The 26,077-nt window shown below is 51.5% G+C and overlaps 1 protein-coding gene across 6 annotated transcripts in view; it reads left to right on the forward strand.

Moving 5' to 3' along the window:
* The first annotated feature begins 10,093 nt into the window (after positions 1 to 10,093).
* Positions 10,094 to 26,077, forward strand: part of SLC5A10 (solute carrier family 5 member 10) — a 60,877-nt gene continuing 44,893 nt past the window's right edge. For 2 of the 6 annotated variants that reach the window (XM_081028328.1, XM_081028333.1), the window contains exons 1-7: positions 10,745 to 10,893; positions 15,778 to 15,849; positions 16,093 to 16,197; positions 16,579 to 16,638; positions 17,310 to 17,414; positions 24,704 to 24,809; positions 25,140 to 25,220. In XM_081028328.1, the coding sequence (XP_080884454.1) occupies positions 10,780 to 10,893; positions 15,778 to 15,849; positions 16,093 to 16,197; positions 16,579 to 16,638; positions 17,310 to 17,414; positions 24,704 to 24,809; positions 25,140 to 25,220 (643 nt within the window). In that variant the 5' untranslated portion in view covers positions 10,745 to 10,779. Of the gene's footprint in view, positions 10,411 to 10,641; positions 10,894 to 15,777; positions 15,850 to 16,092; positions 16,198 to 16,578; positions 16,639 to 17,309; positions 17,415 to 24,703; positions 24,810 to 25,139; positions 25,221 to 26,077 lie in introns of those variants that run through there. The other 4 variants (XM_081028331.1, XM_081028332.1, XM_081028330.1 and 1 more) reach the window with 4 other exon arrangements.

Raw genomic sequence — 26,077 nt, forward strand, 5'->3', positions numbered from 1 at the left:
TAGAAATGAATCAAAAGTTTACAGCAACCGAGTAAATGCTCAGTCACAAAAAAACCCAAAAAACACAACAAAAGACAAAACCTGAATCCCGGTAAGAGAGCTTTGTGGCATTTTAACTCCCCCTGGTCCCATCACCTGCTCCCCAGCTCCACGACAGCCTTGAAGACGGCAGCCTGCATTCCTGGTGTGGGTACCTAGTACCAGTGGGAGCAGAATTGTGCTTGTTTGTTTAGACCTGTCTGGTGGCTTCTTGAAGGACTGGCTCAAAGAACTTGCCTTTATTTTACCTAGTAAACTCTCCCACAACAGAGAGGGACCATTGTTGAAAAAGTTCAAAAGCAAATGTATTAGCCATTGCCTCTTGGAGCAGACAATAAAACCCAAAAGCTTGGGAATAAAGGCTGGGGAATGAGATGCTTTTGGAGAAAAGTGCTTTGAAAAGCTCCCCCCACACATTCCTGGGAATCTAGAAGGCTCCACGATTGCAGAGGGTTGAGTGTATGCTCAGAAAATACCTGAGAAAGCTGTAAGATCTCATTGCTCCACCATGCCTATTATTCGGCTCTGCACAAGGAAGAAGTGAGGGCTAAGGCAGAGTTGTGAGCTGCCTGGCTGCGTGCTGAAGGCGTGCCCCAAGCCACATACAGAGCCCATCTGCATACTGGGAGATTTTGGGGGGTGGGGGGTTCAGGCTTTTAAGGAAGTCTGTGATGACTCACTAGCTGCCCCTGAGATAACTCAAGAGAGACTTCAGGTGCCAAAACAACAAAGAATACAGACTTTATGAAATTAGTTCAGAAAAGCCACTAAACAAACACAAACAACTACAAGCAGCAATAAACACTGCGGAGGGAGGAGAATCTGATTTCCAGACTTCCCACATTATAATATGCAAAATGTCCGTTTTCAACAAAATAATTATGAGGCATGTAAAGAAATAAGGTTGTGTCACCAGAGGCTCACGGGGATGGCCAAGAGGGGACTCAACCCAGAGCAGTGGTGACCAGGTACTTATCTCTGTACAAGAAAAAATTCAAGAGTGAGACAGATGCAGGAAAGAGAAAGTGGTTTACTAAAAACAAAAGTACATACTTGAGAGGAAAGTGCGGGCGAACGCAAAGAAAGAGTCACCCTTAGGAAGTCACGATCAGGGGTTCTTATCCCTCGCAGGGCAGGAATTGGGGACATCCCATTGACATAGTACATTCATCTCCTCCCTCTGCGTGGGACGCTTCATTTCCTGCCTTTTCTTCCTTATTTGGTTCCTTTGGAATTGTCAAGTCATCAGATGCATGATGGGAGTCGTAATAACAGCAGTGCAAATGACAGTATAATGACATTAAAGTTAGCTCAAGTTCAGTCCCCGGTCATAGGGATTAGCCCCGCTGGATGAGACTGGTTCTTGTTTTTCTCCAGCTGCAGGTGCTGGATACAGTCACTTGTTATTGTAATAACTAGTGAGGCACCTCACATTGTACCCTGTAGAGGGTTTCCTAGGCTACCTGTCCTGCCTCAGTTGGGCTGTACAGAGGGTGGGGAAAGGAATAGAAATCATCCTTGAGGAAGTCCAGACAGACTTACTAGACAAAGATTTTAAATCAACTATCTGAAATACCGGGGATGCCAAAAATAATGTACACATTTTAAGACAAGTTATCTATGTATTACTTTCCGAAGTTGAGTTGAATTACGGGAGCAACGTGGAGTATGACGCTCACTCAAAAGATGGCGTTCATCAAATGAACGCTAGCGTCATTCATTGTATTACAATTTTAATACAGTTGTTTCCTTTCTTAAAATGTGTGTACATTTTTTGGCACCCTGTGTATACTCAGAGATAAAGGAAACCATCAAAATGATGTCTCACCAAATAGAGAATGTCAATAGACACAGAAATAATAAAAATGAGCCAAACAGAGAATTTGGTCAATGTGGAGTTGGAAGCACCACCTAGACAAAAATTGTGGTGGCAAAATCTGTCCAATGCAACACTTTTGGAACTCTGAACTCTATCAGATGTTTGCAACTTCCAGAAGAGGTCCTGAATGGTAAACTGTGGTTAATTTTGGTCAATTTCAGCTCTTAGGACAGTAACAAATACTTATCACCCCAGCCCTATGGCAGGCAGCAGTGCGTATGTTCCTGGATCATTCTGCACAAGCTTACAGAAGCCAGGGTTGGTAAAAAGGACTGTCTTCCAAATATTGGGGATCTGTGCTCTAATAGCTGATGGCTGCTTCTGATCACAGAGGAACAGACAAGGGTGGGGTGGGGTGCAACTAGGAAAAGAATAGCAAATTAAATCCAAAGTAAGTAGCGGAAAAGAAATAAGAAAAAGTAGAGCAGAAGCCAATGAAATTGAAACCCGCAAATTGATAAAATCAATGAAACCAAAAGTTGCTTCTGTGAAAAAATCGATAAGCCTCTAGCCAGGCTAACTAATAAAAAGAGAGAGAGGACACAAATGAATAATATCAGAAACCAAAGAGGGGACATCACTATAGATCCCACGGACGGCAAAAGGATAAAAAAAGAATCTAGAAACAACTCATGCCCACATATTTGACAGCTAGATTAAATGAACCAATTTCTTGAAATAAAAATCTGCCAAAACTGATATAAGAAGAAACAAACAATCTGAATGGGTCTATACCTATTAAAGAAATAATTGATAACCTTTTAAAACAGAAAACACCTGGCCCAGATGGGTTCACTGGTGAATTCTAGCAAACATTTAAGGAAAAAATTAGACGCATTTTCTACAGTCTCTTTCAGAAAATAGAAGCAGAGGGAATACTTCTTGACTTATTATATAAAGCCAGCATTATCCTAATACCAAAGCCAGACAAAGACATTACAATAAAAGAAAATCAAAGACCAATATCTCTCATGAACATGGACGCAAAAGTTCTCAACAAAATAGTAGCAAATTGAATCCAACAATGTATGAAAAGAATTATACACCTTGACCAAGTGGGATTTATCCCAGGTATGCAAGGCTGTTCCAACATTGAAAAATCAATTAATATAACCCATTACATCAACAGCCTAAGAAAAGAAAAAAAATACATGATTACAGATGCAGGAAAAGCATTTGACAAATCCAACACCTATTCCTCTAATTCTCAGAAAACGAGGAATAGAGAGGAACTTCATCAACTTGATAAAGAGTATCTACAGAAAACTTACAGTTGTCTGTTATAACAGTTAATATTATACTTAATGGCAAGAAACTAGAAGCTTTTCCACTAAGATCAGGAAAAAGGCAAGGATGTCCCCTCTCACGACTCCTTTTCAACATCATACCAGAAGTCCTAGATAATGCAATAAGACAAGAAGAGGATATTAAAAGTATACAAATTGGGAATGAAGAAGTAAAGCTGCCTTTTTCTCAGGTGACATGATCATCTATGTAGAAAATGTGAAAGAACTGACCAAAACCCTCCTGCGACCAATAAGTGAGTAGAGCAGGGTTGCAGGGTACAAAAGTCAATCGCTTTCCCATATACCAGAAATAAACAAGTGGGATTTGAAATTAAAAGCACAATACCATTACACTAGCACTCCAAAATGGAATACCTAGTCATATCTAACAAAATATGAATAAGATCTTCATATGAGGAAGAATATAAAACTCTGATGAAAGAAGAACGAAACAAATGAGGAGATAGTCCCTGTTCCTGGACAGGAAGACTCAATATTGTTCAGATGTCAGTTCTTCCCAACTAGACCTCTAGGTTCAATGCAATCCCAATCAAAATTGCAGCAAGTGAGTTTTGTGGCTACTGATAAACTGATTATGAAGTTTCTGTGGAGAGGTCAAAGACCTCCAGAATAGGCAGCTCAGGATTGAAGGAGAAGAACAAAGTTGCAGGATTGGGGCTCCCTGACTTCAAGACCTACTCTAACGCCACCATAGTCAAGACACTGCGGCACTGGTGAAAGAATAGACAAACAGATCAGTGGGACGGAAATGAGCCCAGAAATAGACCCAGGACTGATCTTTGATAAAGGAGCCACGGCAATACTATTGTATACTTTGTAGTTTTCTTGTTGTTGAGAACTGGACGTTTTGATTATTACAACGTGGTGGTACCTTTGGAGATCAGATCTTCCCCCCTCCTGATGATTTTCTGATTTTTGCTTGTTGAGGGCTGAGGCATCCATTTGTTTAGTGACTTTTCCAAACTACTTTTGCAAAGTGTGCATTATGTGTATGTGTTCCATTGTATCTAGAAAACACATACACATGCACATAGTACCCTCCTCATGTTTGATTTCACATTCTGTGGTTTACCCACAGTCAACTGCAGTCTGAAAATATTATTAAATGGAAAATTCCAGAACTAAACAATTCATAAGCTTTAAAGTACTTGCTGTTCTGAGTAGCATGATGAAATCTCTCACCATCCTGTTCCATCCTGCCTGGAACGTGAATCATCCCTTTGTCCAGTGTACCCACGGCATACGCTACTCGCCCATTAGTCATTTAGTAGCCATCTCTGTGATCAGATCGACAGTGACGGGATCACAGCGCTTGTGGTCAAGTAACCTGCAGTTTACTTAATAACGGCCCCAAAGCCATTCATGTAACTTTTATGACAGTAGATTGTTATAATTAATCTATTTTATTATTAGCTATGTTAATCTCTCACTGCGCCTCTCACCTATGATAAAATTAAACTTTATCATAGGTGTGTGTGTATAGGAAAAAACATAGCATATATAGGGTTTGGTGCTATTTGCTGTTTTAAGCAAATAGGGGTCTTTGAACATATGCCCTACAGACAAGGGGAGACCATTATGTACATGAGGTGTGATGAAAAAACACAGTGAATGTTTACATTGAAAAATTGTATGACAGTAAAAGACATGTTACTATTAATTCCCCTCAAAATACTCCCCCTCACTTCCAGCACACTTATCCCATTGTTCTTGCCACTTTCTGAAGAAGTTCTGGAAGTCCTCTTTCGTGAGTGTCTTTACTTCATCCTCCATCATGACAACGCTCCGTGTCACACATCACTTCTGATACGGCAATTTCTGTCAAATAAAAACATGACGGTGTGTCCTCATCCACCTTATTCACTGGATCAAGTATCGTGTGACTTCTGCCTCTTCCCCAAAGTCAAAATGACCATGAACGGTAAACGTTTTGAATCAATTCAGTACATAGAGGCAGTCACAACAGCACAACTAAAGACACTCATGAAAGAGGACGTCTAGAACTGCTTCAGAAAGTGGCAAGAACGATGGCATAAGTGTGTTTTAAGCGAGGGGGAGTTACGGCAATGTGTCTTTTACTGTAATCAACTTTTTTTTGTTTAAACATTCGCTGTATGTTTTGATCACACCTCAGATACAATACATATAAATATACATATATATACAACTTATAACTCAACAACAAAAAGACAATCTAATTTAAAAATGGGCAAAGGACTTGAATAGACATTTCTCCAAAGATACAGAAATGGACAAAAATTACATGAAAAGATGTTAATGCAAATAAAAAACCACAGTAAGGTACCGCTTCATATCCAATTGGATGATTATACTACAAATAAAACATAATAAAAAACAAACCAACCAAACAAAAAGCAAACCAGGAAATAACCAGTGTTGGTGAGAATATGGAGAAATTGGAACTGATGGTAGGAATAAAAAATGGTGCTACCACTGTGGAAAACTGTGGTAATTCCTCAAAAAGTTAAACATAGAATTAGCATATGACCCATCAATTCTACTGGTAGGTATATGCCCTTGAGAACAGACGGTGATGATGGTCGTGCTTTAGATGCCCACCAAGCTCTGCAGAAGGGGAGGTTTGGTTGGGAAGGTGCTGTCTGAGGGGAGCCAACTGGATGTGGGCATTGGAGCTCAGCCACCAGATCAGAGAAGTGGCCGCAGGAGGGGTAACTGCACTACACAAACAGGAAGTGGACTGGACTAGTAAATGTCAGGAACTGGACTAGTAAAATAATTCAGTTTCCTCTCCCTGCTCTTCACAGCAAAGTGCTCCTTCCAGCTTCTCTACTCAGTGGTGGGAAACAGCCTGAAATGGGGAATGACAGGTGCTGGGGCTGGGTTGAGGGGCTCTGGGGGCCTGCAGAAAGAACGAGCCCGCCCAACCCCTCCCGTTCACCAGCAGGTGGGTGCCCATCCACATCCTTCTGAACCCTGCTGTCACTTACACACACTCTTTTGTACAGAATGAGGGGATAAGTGTCGCACGAGGTCTGACAATTAAGTTTGCGAACTTGCCACCGTGCGCTGACATTAGCAGCACTGAGCAAGCAGCCCAGTAAGGTGTCATAACCTTGGTGTATCAGTGTCTCAGAGCTGTGTTTGTGTGGACGTGTGGAGGCGTCTTGCTGAGTGGCGCTCGTTGTTGTTGCGTGTTTTTGTGTGCCGTCGCGAGAATGTCTGAGTTTGAATTAGAGCAACAAACAAACATTAAATGTCCTGTTAAACTTGGCAAGAGTGGAAGTGAAATCAGGGACATGTTAGTCCAAGTTTATGGGGATAAATGCCACGAAGAAAATGGCAGTGAACAAATGGATTAAATATTTTTCTGAGGGGAGAGAACGCGTCACTGACGAAGAGAGGTCAGGGTGGCCAGTAAGGAGCAGAACTGATGAAAACATTCCAAAAATTCATCGAATTGTGTGTCAAAATCGTTGCTGACTGTGAGAAGCATAGCAGACCAAGTAAACATCGATAGAGAAACAGGAAAATCTTAAATGAAAACTTTGGCAATAGAAAGGTGTGTACAGAAATGGTTCCAAAGGAGCTCACCAATGAACAAAAACGAAGGAGAGTCGAAGTTTGCCAAGATGTTTTGGGCCGTGTTATCACTCGTGATGAAACATGGGTGTACCAACACAACCCTGAAACAGAGCATCAAAGTGCACAATGGAAATCAGCCAATTCTCTGTGACCAAAAAAGTTCTGTCAGTCTAAATCAAGAATCAAAACAATGTTGCTAACCTTTGTTGATATCAGGGGGATTATTCATTATGAATTTGTACAAACTGACAAACAATTAACTAAGTTTACTATTTGGAAGTGCTGAAAAGACTGCATGAAAAAGTTAGACGACCTGAATTTTTCATTAACAATCCATGGCTCTTGCATCACGACAATGAACCAGCTCACATAGCACTGTCTGTGAGGGAGCTTTTAGCCAGTAAACAAATAACTGTATTGGAACACCCTCCCTACTCACCCGATCACCCCAATGACTTCTTTCTTTACCCAATGATAAAGGAGATATTGAAAGGAAGACATTTTGATGACATTCAGGACATCAAGGGTAATATGACGACAGCGCTGATGGCCAATCCAGGAAAAGAGTTCCAAAATTGCTTTGAAGGGTGGACTAGGTGCTGGCATCAGTGCATAGCTTCTCAAAGGGAGTCCCTTGAAGGTGACCGCAGTGATATTCAGCAATGAGGAATGTAGCACCTTTTCTAAGATGAGTTCGCAAATATAATTGTCAGACCTCCTACTGTTCTGCAATTTGCTTTTTTCACTTAAAATATATCATCCTTTGTATCACTATATAAAACCACCTCATCTTTCTAATGTTCACAGCATTCTACGGATGTACCGTGAATCACTCTATCACCCCTTTGATGGCTATTTAGGCAATTTCCAATTTTCTGCTTGTACTTCCTTACATGTGTAGCTGGGGACACTTGTGTGTTTCTATAGGGACAGACAGGCAGGTGACATTTAATATGAATAAGTGTAAGTCCTGTCTGCGTTCATTGCAAAAGCAGGCGCCACAGGTAACCAGCCAGATGGAGGGTTTAGTCCACAGGCTGGTGCAGAAGAGCCGTGGCAAACACCACTCGTGCACGGCCTGTTTCAGTTCTTTCTGGCTCACCCACATGGTTTAGCTGAGGCAAGCCTCCTGCACAATTCTGAGGCACTAAGAAAGAAAATAAATTCTTAGACATCCCTCTCTCTACCCCCCCCCGAAAAAGAGAGGGTTCCAGTCCTCCTGCTTTGGCCCTGGCCAAACCCTCTCCCGCCCAGCCCCTACTCGTTGTCCAGGAGATGTTTTTCATGAGTCTGGGACTGTAATACAATGAAAAAATGAATACAGTCATGTGCCACTTAATGACAGGGATACATTCTGAGAACTGCGTTGTTAGGTGATTTTGTCATTGTGCGACCATCATGGAGTGCGTGCACTTACACACACCTAGACGGTGTACCCACTGCACACCTGGGCTCCGTCCTACACCGCCTTCGTATATGCAGTCCATCCTTGATGCAAACGTTATACGGTGCATGACTGTATTTGGTCTTTGTCCCCAGATTCTGGCACACAGCTCCTAAAAGCCTTGGAAATTCCGGAGTGACAAGAGTGTCTTTTGTATGCTAATGAGACACTGGCAGCTGGGGCCCCTTGGTAACTTAAGAATGGGAGATGGTCACCAGAAAAACCAAGGTAGGATTAGAGGGTGGGAGTTTTCTGCCCACCCCCAGCCAAGGTCTGGACGAGAGAGGGGCCAGAGACGGAGGCAGCTACCAATGGCAAGTGCCTTGAAGAATCACGCCTGTGTGAGGAAACCTCCGTAAGACCCTACACACTGAATGGGGTTCGGAGAGCTTCCAGGTCGGTGAACACACGCACGAACCCGGAGGGTGACGTACCCCAACTCCATGGGGACAGAAGCCCCTGAGCTCGCGACTTCTCCCCACCCCAAAAAAGATAGAGGCGGTTCTAGTCCTCTCTGGTTCTTTCTGGACCTGCCTGTACATATATCTTCATCTGGCTGTTCCTCTATCCTTTATCATATCCCTTATAATAATAAGTAAAGTGTTTCCCTGAGCTTTGAGCTTTGTGAGCTGTTCTAGCAAATTATCAATCTGAAGAGGGGGTTTTGGGAACCCCTGGTATCTAGGCAGTTGGTCAAAAGCACGGGAGGCCCAGGCCTTGCGACTAGTGTGTCAAGTGGGCTGTCTTGTGGGAACGGAGCCCGTAACCTGTGGTTCTGACACTGCTAACTTGAGTTGACAGTGTAGAATGGAACTGACTTACAGGACACCCAGTTGGTGTTCGGAGAGGTGGAGAACTGGTCGGTGTGGGAAACGCACCCAGTAGGTGTCGGCACGGCGTTTGAAAACACCACACAGGCGCTTCCTCCTGGCATGGATGCAGCTTCCAGGTGTGACGTGGATGGCGTCTCGGCTGGGCAGGGGCCCGCGTTCTGTGCTGGGCTAGTTGGACCGGAAGAATTAGATCCATGCGTGTGGTCCTGTTGGGTCAGGTGGGGTGGGAATGTGGAACGGGACTGGAATTTCTCCCTCAGGTCCTCCACTGCGCATGCCCGCCATCAGCTCCTGGATCACCTTTGTCCAGGACGTTTGATCAGAAGGGGGAGCGGGTGGGGGCGTTATCTCTAAGTGAGTCATTTCCTTCTGAGACCCGGGCTGAGGCGAGGGGAACAAATACTATTTTTTCAACTGCTTTATCTTCAGGAGACAGGTTTAATAAATCTGTGTCCTTCTGATGGGCCCAAAGTGACTTCTTGATTTACCGTATATTTCTAGCAATGGCCTACACAGTCAATGCCATTTGAGAGGCTGCTTGGTTCAAGGCGAGGATGGTTGGGGGTCGGCAGTCTGAACCTGCCTGAGTTTACTCTAAGCAGTGATTTAATTTCTTGTCCTCCTCTGTCTAGTCCTTCGTGTGAGGGGATTAATCTTTAAATCGTCCACCTCGGGTTACCTAATAACAGGCACACAGTTGTTTTTGCCAGCCAGCGTGTTCCCAGTGACAGCCGCTCACTCATTAACACCTCTGGAAGGGCTAAGTGTCCCGGTTAAACTCCAAATGCACCGCAAAGCCACAGACCGTGTCACCGAGACACCCGCCCAGCTGTGCACACTGATGTGATGAGTGAGCGGGTGTCAGGGGTCCGATGGAACCAGATCCATCACTACCACCAGTGGGGGGGGGTCTGGGGCGATCGGAGCTAAGTCCCAGCCTTGCCCTCAAGAATGGCTGTGCAATGACAGGTGGCTCCGCCCCCATTCCTGCCTGGGATGTGACATCACCAGCTTGAGGGGCGTGCTGAGCACAACATGGGGCAGGGCCGCAAGGCTGAGGCAGGCACTGGCTCGGCGCTGGGTCCTCCGTGGTCCTGGGGAGAGCGTGGGGGTCTGAACAGAGGGTCAGGGTGAGGGGCTTGGGCCTGTTTCACTGGTCTGGAGACAGAGGAGGCTTGGCGACAGCTCTTTATTGCCCCACATGGAGACCTTCTGGGACAGAACTGTCATGGCTGGAAGTGAACCACGTAATGAGAGAGTCACCATCCCAGGTCCTTCTGGGTCCAAACGCGGCCCAGTGGCTGCAGAAGGGTGCAGCTGCCCATGAAGGCGATGTATCCAGAGGTGAGGCATGCCGAAGCCGCCACGCTTCTGGTAGGAATTAAATATAGGTCGAGTCACCCATTAGGTGACTGAGCCCTTTCTGGGGCTTCCTGGTTGTCTTTGGATCCATTAAACTCCCTTTCGTCTTCCCAAACCTCCTCTGAGTTTAAGGAGGCCCCCCTCCCCCTCCCTGTGTCTCAGCTCTCCCCAAGGGGCGGGTGGGGAGCGGAGGAGACGGAGACGCGCTTGGAAGCAGTTTCCTCCACGTGGTCACACGTGGGATGTCTTTGTCCGGCTCTGTTTAATGATCAATTTATCCCCGGCAAGAAGTCCGACACAGCCCGGTTTGGGCCCCATTCTCTGTGACACAGAGCGGGCACCCGCTGCAGGATGGCGGGGGACAACTCCACTAGTGACACGCACGCCCTTGGGCCGCAGCTGAGCGTGGCCGACATTGTCATCATCGCGGTGTACTTTGCCCTGAACCTGGTCGTGGGCATATGGGTGAGAGAACTGCGCCAGGGGACGGGAACCAGGGGGCATTCCCTGCGGTGTCTGTAGTGTCTCTGGGGGTAGATTTGTCCGAGACCTTGACTCACCTCCCTTCTCTCCGTGGACAACGGTTTCTCAGCCCCTAAAGTGAGGAAGCGGAAGGTCTCTCTAAGGGGCAGGCAGTGAGGAAGCTGGGGACCCAGGTGCAGCCTGTCGTCTTCCTGGCCTCCGTCTCCTGGGTGTCAGATGGACTCCCAGGGGGGACATCTGCCTGAATCACAGGGGTTCCTGGCTATCCCCCAGACTTGCTGGATCAGAATCCCGAGGCAGGGAGGGGCCTGGGTATCCTGATTTTTAAGAATCTCCCTAGAGTATCTGTGTCTGCCGCTCAGTCCCATTCATAAGCCAGTTCCTCTTGCTCTTGATAAGAAAGAGCCATGATTGGAGCCCATCGCAGAACCCAGTGGAGTGGGGGGCCTGCTATGCAGACCCTGCACACATCACCTGTCCTCCCATAGCCCCGGGCACAGACGAGCCGCGGTGGCAGGGGAACTGTGGGCTCAGGGGACTGGGCTTGTTCGGTGAGCCCCAGGTCCCCGCAGCCAGTGCTGTTGTCTGTCCATGCTGCTGACCTCGGAGGCTGCCTGACAATGACGTGCATACCGCAGGCCGGCCAGCGTTGGGTCTACCGAGGTCGGGTTACCCTCCACGTACCAAGGGCCCCCAGGCCAGAGTCCTGGAGCATGTGGTCTTAATTTCCTAGGGAGAGTGAAAATCCGTTTCTATCTCCCTGGGCCCGCAGTCTGATTCTGAGGGCTGAGGTCGGGTCCCCTGCTCTGGCATTCTAGGAAGTTGCTTGACTTTCTGGGCCTCAGGGTCTTGGTCTGTAAGATGGACACGCCACCTACGTCCCTAATCCCACATCCCTGAGGTGGGGGAGGTCTTCCCGCTGAGGGGCCCACCTGGGGCTAGACCCTGCTGCTGGTTCAATAGTAGGAGTGGTGGCGTAGTAGTAAGAGCAACAAGGACAGCAGCAGTAATTCGAATTTATTCTTTTGGGATCAAATAGTAAATCACAGTGGTGGCCGTTGGGAAAGCTGGGTTGTAGTCCTGACTGTCTGTGTACTTGGAGCCCATTACTTAACCTCTCTGAGCCTCAGTTTCCTCAAACACACAACGTGAATGTCTGTGCAGCCCACCTCCCAGGGCTGTTCCAAGGAGCTCAAGGGGCCAGTGGATGTGAGAACCTGGTGCTAACCATAGTGGGCAGTGTTCCTGGGAGAGCTGGTGGCTGGGGATTCAGAGGAGGGGCGTTCACACGGCGCAGAACAGGCACCAGGGGCTTTTTGGATGAGATGAGGTGAGAGCCAGGCTGGGAGGTCAATAAGATCTCGTGCAGGAAGAGGAGGGGAGAGGCTTTCCCAGCCAGCACCAGTGGGGGATTTAGCTGGAAGTGCACACCTAAGAAAGGTGTTTTGAGCATCTGAGGCCAGGCCCTCTGCTTCCCAGGGACTCACCTCTCTTAGCTCAGCCTGGCTGGTGACCAGGCAGTGGGGTTGCGGGAGTTCTGACCTGTCCCTCCAAGAATGCAGCTGGGTGCAGCTAGCAGAGAGCTGTGAGCACCTGCAGAAAAGAACAGGGCCAGGTAAGGAGGGTGCAGGAGCCAGATCTCACAGGGATCAGATGCAGTGCTCATGGCCCAGAGGAAGACAGAGCAAGCTGGGCAGGTACAACTCTGCAAAGGCGTTCTGATGGCGAAGTTAGGAGAGCCAGGGGAAGGCCTTCGAGGAGGTGTTAGACCTTTACATCCATCAGGGTATCTGTTAACAAGTGACAGAAAACCTATTTCAAATGTGATCGAACGCTGAAGGAAATGTCATGGCATCCACACTGAAAAGTCCGGCAATAGGGAAGGCTTCAGGTACAGTGTGATCCAGGAGTTCGCAGTATCATCAAGGCTATGGCTTCACGTCACTGTGGTTCTCTCAGCCTCCGCCCATGTGTGGCTTTGTCCTGAGCCCAATTTTCCTCATGGAGGCAAGATGCCCGGCCTAATGGGTGAGCCTAGATTTAAATCCTGGCTCTACTACTTATTAGCTGGGTGTCCTTTCACTTCTGAAAGCCTTGGTTTCCTTGTTGGTAATGTGGCGATGATCACGGTATCTACTGCATGGGGCTGTTTTGAGGACTAAACGCCTCACACAGAGAAAGCACTTGGAACCAACTCTGCTGCAGAGGGGTTCTCAGTGGATATTAACATGGCTGCTGTCCAACTCCCAGGAGGCCAGGAGCAATCCCAGTTACACTCTGACTACAACCTCGTAAGTCGGGGACTGTCCCTGAACCATGTGTGACAGCTAAGGAATGTGATAGGCTCAGGGCCCCTGAAGCCAGAGATTGGGCTGGGACCACTTGAGCCAATTGCTGGGAAAGACGAGGCTCCTTTAGGAAGGAAAAGGGAAATAAGGAGGCAATTGGCAACACCCACTTATCCTTCAAAGATGAGAAAGCATGTTAGGAAAAAAGCATGGGTTAAGGCCAGAGCTGCCCTGGAGTTGTACAGTGCACAGACTGCACAGCTGGATGCGGCCACTTTGGCTAAGGCTGTCAGAGCCCCCAGACTGCACTGCATCCGTGTAGCTGATCACAGGGACAGAGAGAAAGTGTGGGAGTTGAGGCTGGAGGGAGGCAGGGAGAAAGCACACAAAAGCTATGAATGGCAGGTCCAGACAATTTGGCTTAATCATCTTGAATACGGGATACGGGGCAATTAAAGTCAGGAAGAAAGAGGCCTATCTGGTGATTGATATTTTGTCATCCAGCCTTATGTTGCAATACGTACGTTGTAAAAAAAAGGAATGCAAAATATACGGGGGATGCCAAAAAAATGTAGACAAGTGGACACTTTGGTCCATGTTGCTCAAGCACTGGTTCGCCATAATCAGAAGTGTCTGGATGCTTTGAGCACCTCTTGTCATTGCAGAAGTCAAACATGACTTGTTTTCATCTTTTGTTATTGGTACATATTGAGTATTACAATTTTAATAGTTTTTCTCCTTTCTTAAAATGTGTATACATTTTTTTTGTCACCCTCTGTATATACCATATTTCCCCGAAAATCAGACCTAGCCGGACCATCAGCTCTAATGCATCTTTTGGAGCAAAAATACAAGACCCAGTCTTACTTTAATATAAGACCGGGTCTTATTTTAATATAAGACCAGATCTATAATATAATATAATTAATATAATATAATATAAATAAATATATAAATATAAATATAAATATAAATGTAATACGGGTCTGATATTAATTTTGCTCCAAAAGACACATTAGAGCTGATGGTCCGGCTAGGTCTGATTTTCGGGGAAACACGGAACCTAAATTCACCACTTGTGTCCCTCTTTTCAAATATTTTCTCTTTTCAGTTTCTCTCGTTCAGATAGCACTAAATGAAAAAGCCACCTAATCACTGACCCTCATTGAACACTTACCAGGTCCCGGGCACCATTTCAGCATGTTACATATATTGACTCATTAAACCTCATAAAAACCCTACGAGAAAAGGACTCCTATTAGGCCCACATTACAGAAGAAAAAACTGAGGCACAGAGGTTAAGTCACTCGCCCACTATCACATGGCCAAGATTTGCTCCCTGGCATTCCGATTTTAGATTTTTTATTCCATATACATGGAACACAAAATTCTATACTCCCTCCAAAACAAAAGCATGCAGGAATACTCGAGCGCTAATTTATTGAAATGTGTTAGAAATATAAATATTAGAAGTAAAAGATGAAGGCCAAAGGGCTCTCAGATTCCTTGGCTCAAAGTCTTCATTAAGAGACAAAACAGGAAAGCCCAGCTCAGCTGCTCACTGCAGAATGATCTCAGGGAGGCCAAAACTTAGACTTGACCTTCGGGGCCACAGTAGCTGTTTGACGAGCCAGGGGTAAGAAGCATGGAAGAGCCTGATTCAGCCAGACACACAGCACCCTAGTCAACAGTGGCCAGCTGTGCTCAGGGTCACAGGCTCCCTGCTCTATCAGTCATGCCTCCCCCAGGCTGAGAGCCCCCCCAGGGGGAGCCCCTTGGGAGGGGTGGGTGATGGTCTGGAGTAGGCTAGAAATGAGTGAAGGCCGGGAGAAGCTGACCGCTGGGCCCAGGAGCAAGGGTGGCAGGCTGGATGGGGAGCTGGCTGCCTGGTTTGTTTTTTTTTTTAATTTAATTGAGTAATATTCACACAACATAAAACTCACCATTTTAAATTAACCATTTAAAAATAAAAATATACAATTCAGTGGCATTTAGTACATTCACAATGTTGTGCAACCATTACCTCTATCTAGTTCCAAAACGTTTTTGTCTCCTCAAAAGGAAACCCCACGCCTATTAGCAGTCACTCCCCATCGCCCCCTCTCTCCACCCCTGGCAACCACTAATCTATTTTGTGTCTTTATGGATTTACCCGTTCTGGACATTTGTATAAACGGAAACACCACAGGTGGCCTTTTGTGTCTGATTTCTTTTACTTAGAATGTTTTCAAAGGTCCTAATTGTGTGAGGACTTCATTCCTTTTTATGGTTGGATACTATTCCGTTGTGCGGAGAGACCACATTTTGTTACCCAGTCGTCAGCCCGTGGACATTTGGGTTGTCTCCACCTTTTGGCTGTTGTGAATACTGCTGCTGTGGACGTTATGTATGAGTTTTGTCTGAACATACCAGTTCTCAGTTCTCTTAGAGAGGAACCTAGGAGTGGAATTGCTGGGCCCTAGGGTAATTATATGGTCAACTCTTTGAGGAATGGCCAGACTATTTTCACAGCAGTGGCACCGTTTAACATTCCCCCCGGTGCTGCACGAAGGTTCCAATTTCTGCCTCTGTTCCATAGTCCTCCTTTCGAGCCAGCAGGAACACGGTGAGCGGCTACTTCCTGGCAGGCCGGGACATGACGTGGTGGCCGGTGAGTGTACCCGACGCCTCTGCCCTCCTTGCAGGGGGACCGCATCTGACCTCTAGTCAGCCAGCATCTGCATCCCTAAGGTCACCGCCCAGCCCAGCTCAAGCAGGCGGTGATGGGGCAGGCTGAGGTGGCAGGAGGTCTCCAAGCTGGGTGTGTAGGGTGAGGTGGCTGGGTACTGTGGAAAGGCGGGATTTGGGGTCTGGGTGGGCCTGCAGCGGATTCCTTTTGCTCTCTGCCTTCCAGATCGGAGCCTCCCTCTTTGCCAGCAGCGAAGGCTCAGGCCTCTTCATTGGACTGGCGGGTTCGGGTGCGGCTGGCGGTCTGGCTGTGGCGGGCTTCGAATGGAATGTGAGCTCCCAGAGAGTGGGTGCAGGCTGTGGGAGGGAGGGCACAGCCACCTTGAGAGGCACTGCATGGGGGCTACATTGGAGTCCACCCCTTGATGGCCAGAGGGGCACCTCCCAGCAACTTGGGCCAGCCAATGTCCAGATGGCGGTATTCCTGTGGAAGTCTGGTCCTCAGAGCACCGAAGTGCTGGACAGACCAGCAGGAAAAGAGCTGTGAGCCTGGGCACGGGCTACCTGTTTACAGAGGTGCAAGGACGGGAAGGGGCTGCTCCAGGTTCTCGTGGCACGTCAAGCCCCCAGACCACTGGTGCCAGCTTCATCTCTACAGCAGGGCTTGTGGGTGCTGTGCCCACTGTGCTCAGCCTGCTTCTGTCTTCCTCAGGCTACATACGTGCTGCTGGCCCTGGCGTGGGTGTTTGTGCCCATCTACGTCTCCTCAGAGGTGAGTCTGCTTCTGGGGCCTCAGGGCAGCCTCACCTGGGTCTGGGCCTTGGTCCGCGTTAGGGGAGGTGATGGGGGCCCCCCTGGCTTCACTCACAAGTTGGGGAACTCTCAGAGCTGGATTTGTTACTAGTTCAATTAACATTCCTATCAACCCACAAAGGCAGGTCCCCGGGGACATCAGCCCAGGTACCTTCTGTGCTGGTGGCCACTGTCCTTGCATGCTGCCTCTTGGGGACGATGCTCCATCTCCCTGGGCACACGCCTGAGCAACACTTGACTCTGCCCACTCCTTCGGCCCAGCCACGCTGTCACTAGTGCAGTGGGTCCACTTCCTGGATCTCTCCGTCGGTCCCCTGCTCTGGCCCTCACAGCGACCGTCCACATTCAGCCTCAACATGGCTCACCTGCAGTTGTCCCTGCAGCTTCCAGACTTGTTCCTCTGTCCCCAGCCACAGCCCCTCCAATCCATTCCTCATATCAGCCCTGAAGAGCCAATGTAAGCTGCCACTCCCCAAAACCCCAAAACCTTCAGGATGTGGTCAGAACTCTTAACCTGGAATTCGAGGCCCAGGGTGGGGCTGGGCCCTGCCTGTGAGGCGCTCCGGGCCCTGCATGCGGTGAGTGGTCTTGGGGGGGGGACGCTTAGCCTCTGCCCCGTGCCGTCCTCAGATCGTCACCATGCCTGAATACATCCAGAAGCGCTTTGGAGGCCAGCGGATACGCATGTACCTGTCTGTCCTGTCCCTGCTGCTGTCCGTATTCACCAAGATATCGGTGAGCTGCCCCCCCACCTTCCGGCCAGCATTGTCTGGAAACGTCCTGCTCTGGCCCCTGAAACAGACTTGACATCCTCTCATCCGTCTCTGCTGTGGAAACTGAGGCCCAGAGAGGGACAGTGTTTTGCTCAGGGTCACACAGCGGGTTGTGAGAGCTGGTCCGGGGCCCCGAGTGCCGGTACAGCACTCGCATGGTTGGGGGCATATCATAGGTCCTGTGATTGCTGTTTCCTCTGATATGGCAGCATCAGGGGGTTTCTCTGTATCAGGGGTGGGTGGTGGGGGTCCCAAGGCCATCTCCCATCTTCCCTGGGCCTGCGCCAAGGTGAGCCAGGACTGCCCACGAGGCAGCGTGGAGGGCCTGCAGTCCGCGCGGCGCAGAGGCTGCCTGGAGCCCCCCTCCTGCCTCTCGCCAGTGGCTGGTCAGCTCCAGGACAGACTGGAGACAACAGGAGAGCAGCGCTCTCCTGGCGGTGGGGCTCCCCTGCGGTGGGCACTTCCAGGCCTGTTTCCCTTGGGGCCGAACCTGTTCCCACTGGAAGGTTAAGAGCAGAAAGCACACACCAGAATGTCAGCCAGGACTCGCTGATGTCTTGTCTTGCCCAAGCCCCTGATTTTAGAGATAGGGAAACCAAGGCCCAAGGAAGGGACTTGTCCTAAGGAAACTGGTGCCAAGCTTACCGGTGACCTCATGGCAAAGCCAGGCCTTCTGGTTCTTACTCCCAAACCATGGGCACTGTGCTTTCGGCCCCTGGGGCCATCCAGCCTCCTGCTCCAGCTTCTCACAGGGCTCTGGATGCAGGGGAACCTGGGCCTGAGTCCTGGGCTGAGTGACCCTGGACCAGACCCTGAGCCTCGTTACTGAACACGGAGGAGGACTGCTGGGCCTGCCTTCCACGGCTTCTGTGGCGGGTGAGGAGGGCTGGTATGCCCTGGGGGATGGGATGTGCTCAGCGAGGCCTGGCTTTCTCCTCACGTCAGCTCCGGGACTAGGAAAACCCAGAGACGCCATCAATTCCACGGAGGGCGTGGAGGCTTAGAGGCAGGCCCTGGGAGAGTGACTGCTCCTCAGTGGCCTGGCGTCCACCCCAAGCCCTCACTGAGCCCCGACTGGGGGTCTGACCTGGCACCTGACCTGCCCCTCTCCCCACCTTGGGCGTGAGAACAGTGGCTGGCGGCTCCTCTGCAGAACCTGGGAGCTTTGGCTGGGCCTCCACATATGATGGGCGCCCACAGGACGGCTCCCGGGGGCCCCAGAGCATCTTGTTCTTCTGAGCAGGTTTCTGGGGGGACTTAGCAAGCAAGCAGCACACCACCTTCCATTCTAGATACTCTCAGAGTGTCATCAGAGGTTTCCTTTCTCGGGGTTTCCCCTCAGGGACCAGAGGGACCTGGCTGTGCGCTGCCCTTGAGTCCAGTTCAGAATTTTCCACTCATGCTCTTCCTCCCTCTCCCACACTTCCTAGCCCCCCTGCACCAGCCATCTCCCTGAAACCACGGACACAGAAGTAAATAAGACCTGGTCTCTGCCCTCCAGGGGGGGCACTACACAGGGAGGACAAGTGTGGCCCTCAGAAGAGGAGGTGGTGTTTAAGGCTGGGCTTTCGTGGAGAAGGGGACACAGACATGGGAGTGGGGAACAAATGGCAGGACGTGTGTGAGGGTGGTCGGGTCAGGAGGCCTAGACTCCAGGGGTCTCTAAGTCAGACACTTTGGGGCACCAGATAGGAAGCCGTGAGGAGGAGCTGGGAGCGAGGTGAGAGGGAGTGGGGAGGCCTGAGGCAAACCGGAGACCGTGCCCTGCATTCACGCAGAACAGACCTGTGTGCCGCGCTGGCTGTCACACAGGGGCGCTGGGGGCTGGAAGCAGGGCAGTGACACCGACAGGTTTCTGTTAGTGCCTCTGGTACCTCCCAGAGAATGGACTGGAAGGGAGAGGGCGGTGGGGAGGGCAGGCCGCCCTGGGGTGTGGTGAGGCCACGCCTGGGCCTGGGGGTTCTCGTACCCCCAGGTTCGTGGTGTTGATACTCTGTGGTAGGATTTATATCTCACACTCAGAGCAAGATGAAGTGGGTGGCTTGGCTGGCCCTTCCAGAATGGTGGAGGGTGACGCGGGAGGGCCTTTGGAGGCCAGTGTGTCCTGCCACCCCAGTTTGTACATGAGACGATTGATTGAGGCCGAGAGAGCGGCCATCAGTTGCTCAAAGTCATGATGAGCCCGGCAGAAACCAGTTAGAACCCAGGCCTCTGCCTCCCGGGTCAGGGGCCCGACCCTCGCCCTGCTGTGCTGAAGCAGCTGGGATGTGACAATTCCTCCTCCCTCGTGTGGTGGGCGTGACTCCGTTTACCCACCTATAAAATGGGGAGCAACCCACCGATGTCAGGGCTGGGGCTCCAACGCCAATGCCGGCTGCCTGGATGAAGCAGAGAGAGAGGGTATTAATTGCTGGGCTGGGTTTGGCAGGGATTAGGGTGTCCTGGTGGATGACCCCGGGCTGAAGCTGTTTGCAGTGCATGTACCCAGCCAGCCCCACGGGCCCTGACCTCACTGGGCCGAGCCCGAGGAATACCTCATGTGTTTGCACTTCCAAGACCCAGCCCAGCTGCAGCCTGTCCGGACACAGACCACAGGGCCCGCCTGCTGCCATCCCTCAGGTTGGGACACTGGTCCGCAGAGAGAACATGCGATGGCAGGGTACAGACATCACCACACTGACCCTCACATGGGGTGGGAGGAAACCAAGGTCCAGCTCCGTCATTGTGTGGCTCTGGGCCAGTCCAACCTCTGGAAAACTGAGAGACCTGGCCTGACAATCCAGGCCGCTTGGAGTAAAGGCCAGCTGTGGTCTACAAGGTCCTTCAAGACACAGCCCCTGTTACTCACTGACCTAACCTCTCTTCTCCCTGTTGCACACAGCACTCCAGCCACACCGGTCTCCTTGCACTCCCTTGAACACACCAGCCACGACCCTGCCTGAGTGTTTGCACTTGCTGTGGCCTCTGCCTGGAACCTTCTTCCCTTGGATATCCACATACTTCACTCCCTGACCTCTCTCAGGTCCTTCAGATCTCACCTCTTCAACGAGGCCGGCGCCTGCGCCAGCAGGTCCAGACCCCTTACGTGCTCCCTCTTTTTCACACATGTACTGTCTTCCAGTAAGCTAATAGTTTACTTAGAGTGTCTATTGTCTGTCTCCCCCATTTTATCTCTTTGTTCACTGAGGTATCTCCAGTCCTATCTCATGGGACTGAACGAGATAATTTTTTGTAAAAGGCCAGATAGTAAATATCTGTAGGTTTACAGGGCACATGAAAACGACAGTTCACCCTTGAACAACACGGGTTTGAACTGCACAGGTCCACGTATGTGTGGATTTTTTTCAACAAGTATCCAGCCGGCCTCTGTACCCCTGGGTGTTGCACCCACAGTTGAGGCCCAGGGATGTAGCGGCCGGGCCGACTGTACACATTGTTCTTGCTCCATTTTATACAGGGCACTTGAGCGTCAGTGGCTTTTGGTGTCCACGGTGGTCAGAACCCCCCACATTGTTCCCCACCACAGAACCCCCACGTTGTTCAAGGATCCGCTTTATTCAAGTTTGCCGCTGGAGTGTGAAAGAAAATAGCAGTGCGCGTTGCTGGATTTGGTCTGGGGGGTCTAGTGTGCCAGGCCCTGGTATGTAACGTGCCTGGGGACTGAGCGCGCGCAGCGTGCCAGGCTCTGAGAGAACACAGATGAGGAGCAGATTTCTTGCTCACAAGGAGCTTACGTTCCAGTCAGATAAGTAAACACAAGATAAGTGCAATCACAAATTATAGTAGTGTGATAAAGGCAGCAAACGCATGGCTGAAATCTAGAATGAGACAGCAGGCATGCGGACCGGGCTCACATTGGAGAGAGGGGTCTGGGATGAAAATGGGGGGCTTGCTGTAGCGGGAGGAAGCTGGTGGGGCTGCAGCAAGTGGAGCCAGGAGCTCCCGGAGAGGGTGCGTGATGGCAGGAGGGCCGCCAGAGGGCACAGGGACTCTGGGCTGGCAGGTGGATTTTATTGTGCATGCAGTGGAGGTGCCGAGACCTCTGACTTTCCTCGGAACAAGCCAGTGCTGGAGGGCAGGTGAGGGGCTTCCAAAGGGATGGGCCCAGGGTGGGGACAGCGAGGGGGCGAGGAGTATTTTGAAAAGAGAATCAACAGCAGTGGCTGGTGGGTCTGGTGCCGAGAGTGTGACAAAGGCAAGAATTTTCTGGAGCCCCAAACAGACAGTGATGGCCTTATGGAGAGGGACAAAGTTTGGGAGCAGGGACACCAGGATGATTTATAGGGGAGGGAAATCACATGGTTAACTTGTGGTAAATTTCAGTGCAGGGACCATCCCACCCACAAAGGAGGGGAAAGGGTGTTTGTGTCTGAAGGTGGCCAGTGCAGGGGCAGGGCGAGCGCCCAGGGAAGGTGTGGCACGTGCTGACAGGGAACCTGGGACTCAGCAGGTCAGCTCGGCGAGGCAGCTCCTCCACGTTCTCAGCCTCACTCCCTCCTGTGTGCTGGGCCTATGGTTTTTGCAAGCTCCATGAGATAGTGCCAGGATGGGGTCTGCTTTCTCTGGGGACCTGGTGGCTCATGGTCCCCAGCATTAACCCAGCGGGAAGGCTGTGGCCTTGGGCCCCACCTCCTGACTGCAGGACTTTGGGCAAGTTGTTTCACTTCACATGGTGCCTCTCTGTAGGGGGGACGAGATCATGACGCCCACCTCTAGGACGTCCAAGCAGTAGATGAGACACTGGGAATAGAGCTCAGGGCAGCATGCGGCACATGTGTAGGTTTACCAAGCACCCCAGTGGGGAACTTCCTAGGGGAAGGGGACCTTGGAGGTGGGTAGGGTCTCCGAGCATGAGACGGGGAGAAGTCAGAGCATGGGGACAGCCTGGGACTCGCGTATGGAGAAGAAGGCACGGGAGGTGGTAAGGACAGTTGGTGAGGAATGGGTTCGGGGTCAGATCACAGGAGCAAGCAGATGACCCTGCATATCAGCCAGTAAGCAGTGGGGAGCCACAGCAGGTTTCTGAGTGAGGCTGGGTCAGTGGCTCCAGCCCAACAAGGCACCAGCTTGCCTGGTACCCTTGAGAGTGGCCCTTCCTTTGAGACTCGGTTCCCTGCTGCCATCCTTTTTGATTTTCTTCGTAGGGTTAGGCCACCATGGACAAGTTCTTCCAGCGTGGCCTCTCCATCTGTGCCCCAAGGGAGTTAGATTAGACTCTGCAGCTGCTCCTGGGCGACCAGGAAGGGAGACACAGAGGAAAGTTGGCTCCCTCAGAGATGTCATGTCCCCTCTCCTGCTGGCAAGGTGTCTGCAGAGGCCAGCAGGGATGGAGGGGGCTGAGTGCTCCTGCCTGGCACATGTGCCTGTGTTCTTTCCACATCCACTCCCCCATTTTACAGATCAGGGCCACTGAGGCTCAGGGGATGAAGTGACCTGCTCAAAGCCACCTGGCTGGGACACAGCCCACCAGGGACACAGATCCAGGTCCCTGAGGCTCTGGATTTAGGGCTCTTAGTTTCCGCCAGGCTACAGCTTTCCTGGGCCCACAGGGGACAGAGCTCAGTCTGCAGAAGGAGAGGTCATATCAGACCTGGTGATGGACCAGGTACCCAAAACTGCTTATCCGGGGACTGCCTTGCACCTGCAGGCAGCTGCACACTCGCCGCTGTACCTCTAGCGGCAGCACGGAGCCTTTACTGGGCACTGGATAGGATCCGAGTGATGGCCATTAGCGCCCCACCTCCACACCTTTGCCTGTGCTGTTCCTGCCGCCTGTCAGACTCCTCAGCACTTTTTGGTGCCTATTACCGTGGAAGAGGGAAGGAAAACTGTCCCTGAGGATGCGAGGGATGAGGGACAGGGCACCTTGGGAGACTGAGTTCTGGAAGATGAGGTGCCGAGACTGGGGGAGCCGAGGCGGGAGGCAGCAAAGTGCTGGGTGTGGAATGGAGGCCAATCTGGTGGGACCAGTCAGTTGTGCTCACAGGGATGTGTGGCCAGAGCTTGAAGGTCAGGCACACAGACCAAGGCTGTGCCTGTTTCTGCTCTGTCTCATGGGGGCTGGAGGCAGACGTTCCCCGCCCCCCCCCCCACCACGACCACCACAGCACACAATGCAGGAGCCAGGGACCAAAGTGAGGGGCCACTGTTCTCCTGAAAGCACTTTGTCAGTCTCCACACTGGCTGGGCTCCTCTCCAGAAGGTGAAGGATGGTCCTGGAGGAAGAGGTGCAGGAACAAGGGCTCTGGGGGGCTCAGTTTCGGCCTGGGCTCTGTGTCCCTGAAGCCTGGAGAGCAGGGGATCCACGGCCTCGTTCCGAGCAGTGCTGGGTGGCTCCCAGTTGGGATAGGCGCTGGGGTGACTGGAAGGGGCTGCTGCCCTCTGGCAGACTGGCCCCATAGCATGCCCGGCCTTCTCAGGAAACTCTTGGCCCCAGAAGCTGTATTTTGGGTTATCTCTCCTCTACTGAACCAGCACAAAACGGCAGGTTTGGAAACTTGGGGGGTGGAGCCCCGGGCTCAGCCCCCAGGTCCTGCAGGGTGGGGTCCTGCCCTCTTGCTTGCTGGGTATCCACTTCGCAGTGAGGGAGGGCCTGGTCCAGCACTCACCCTGGGGCTGATGGTTGCCCGTCGTGTGTCCTGGGACAGCAGGGTTTGTGTCTAATCCAGCCCGAGGACCAGCCTCAGCTTAACACAAGGTCCTGGCTTCAGTTCCAACCGCACCGGTGGGGTGGGGGGGCAGTAAGCAAGACTGCCCCTCTGTTCCCCCAGCCCACCCCTGGCACATGCCTGGTCTTTTCTCTGAGACCACCTGCCCAAAGGGGAGCAGAGTACAGGAAAGGGACCCAGACAGACTGGACCTGGAGACCGAGATGGGTGCACCTGTTTTCTGAGGCCCTAGTCTTTTGTGTGCCTCCCCCAGGAAGCCCTCCTGGACTCCTCCTCATCAAGGACCCCCTGGGAACCGAGGGGACAGGGCTCCGCCTGTCACATCCCTGGCAGAGACCAGATTCAATAACAACGCTGCTCCCTGGTGGGCATCGGCCTTAGGACTTTATTAACAATAGCCACGTCCCCTGCACACAGCTCATCCACAGCCAGGACGTCCTCCCACCCTCACCCAGTCCCTGGTGGGTGTGTGTGGAGGGGGTCTCCCCGTCCTCATCCACTCAGCAAGGGGTGGAGTCGGGGCTCACTCATGCTCTGGTCCTGCGGTACCGGGGGCCTCAGCTGGACTCCTTTCCCCTCCCAGATTGACCTGTACGCAGGGGCTCTCTTTGTGCACATCTGTCTGGGCTGGAACTTCTACCTCTCCACCATCCTCATGCTCGTCATCACAGCCCTGTACACCATCGCAGGTACGGCGCCTGGGCAGGGTGGGCTGGGGGTCCCGGGGAGAGCGGGCCTGACCACTGGACTGGGCATGGGTGCAGCTGGGTGGCCATGTGCTGCAATCTGACCGTCGAGGGGTGTGAGCAGGAGGCAGAGGGCCACCTCCTCCCACAGCCTGGGACATCGCCGGTTTCGTCAGGGTCGGTAGTTTGGCTCTGCTGGCCCAGCCGCTTCATCCCACAGCTCACCCACCTGTGAAAGGGCAGGGACACGGATGGGAACAGCCATCCCTCCCTGGAGCTCGGGTGTTGCTTCGCGGGCCCTCCCCCCTCCAGCTTCTTGATTTCCTCCCACAGGAGGCCTGGCCGCCGTGATCTACACAGATGCCTTGCAAACGCTTATCATGGTGGTGGGGGCTGTCATCTTGACTGTCAAAGGTGAGGGCTGGGGCTGCAGTGGGGGGAGGGGAGGGCTCGAAGTCACGCCAGGAGGCAACCGGCCCCTGCTGGCCTTCCCGGGGTGATGGATGGAGGCTGCCTGCTCCTCTCCTGCCCACACTGCTCAGCTGTGTTTCTGTCACCAGCTCCTGGCTGGCTGGGTCTGGTTGGGAGCTGACTCAGGAGCACAGGGCTGGCTGCACCCACCTGGCTCAGGACTTGAGGGTGAGGTGAGGCCCAAGGTGGATATTCACACACACAATTAGGAGACTACAAAACTGCGTGCGTGTCTGCACCAGTTGTTGAGAATGATGTACAAGATCCCCAGAAGTGCTGCTACGGCTGCTGCACAAAGCCAGGGGGGAGAGCAGGGGATTTAGGTCTGTGAGGCTGGTCTGGGGACAGGCAGGAAGCTCAGAGCTCTGTCCCAAGAGGTAGTGAACTCCCTGTCCCTGGAGGTACGCAAGCAGAGCCAGGAGGAGCGCACAGAGGGTGAACAGAGGCTTTCAAGTTTCTTCCAGACTCAGACTGTAGGAGCCTGGGGCCCAGCCATTTCTGACCCTTCTGTGGTGTCACCCGCCCCAGCCTGGCCTGCAGTGATGCTGGAGGCCCAAGTCTGCGTAGCAGCGTTCTGCTTGGGAAAGGTGGGAGAGCGGGGCCTGGGCTGAGACCAGGGCTGTCCTGTGTCCAGGCTTCTGTGTATCTGCCCCCTCTCAGATCAGGGGCCTGTGTCCCCGGAACCACCGCAGGCAGCCAGGCCCACTCTGGATGGAGGGGAGTGACTGCAGACCCAGCAAAAGCCACAGATGGGCCAGGGCGTGGCCACACAGGGCCACCCCAAAGTGGACAGGAACAGT

This window comes from Rhinolophus hipposideros (assembly GCF_964194185.1).
Source record: "Rhinolophus hipposideros genome assembly, chromosome: 20".
Lineage (NCBI taxonomy): Eukaryota > Metazoa > Chordata > Mammalia > Chiroptera > Rhinolophidae > Rhinolophus > Rhinolophus hipposideros.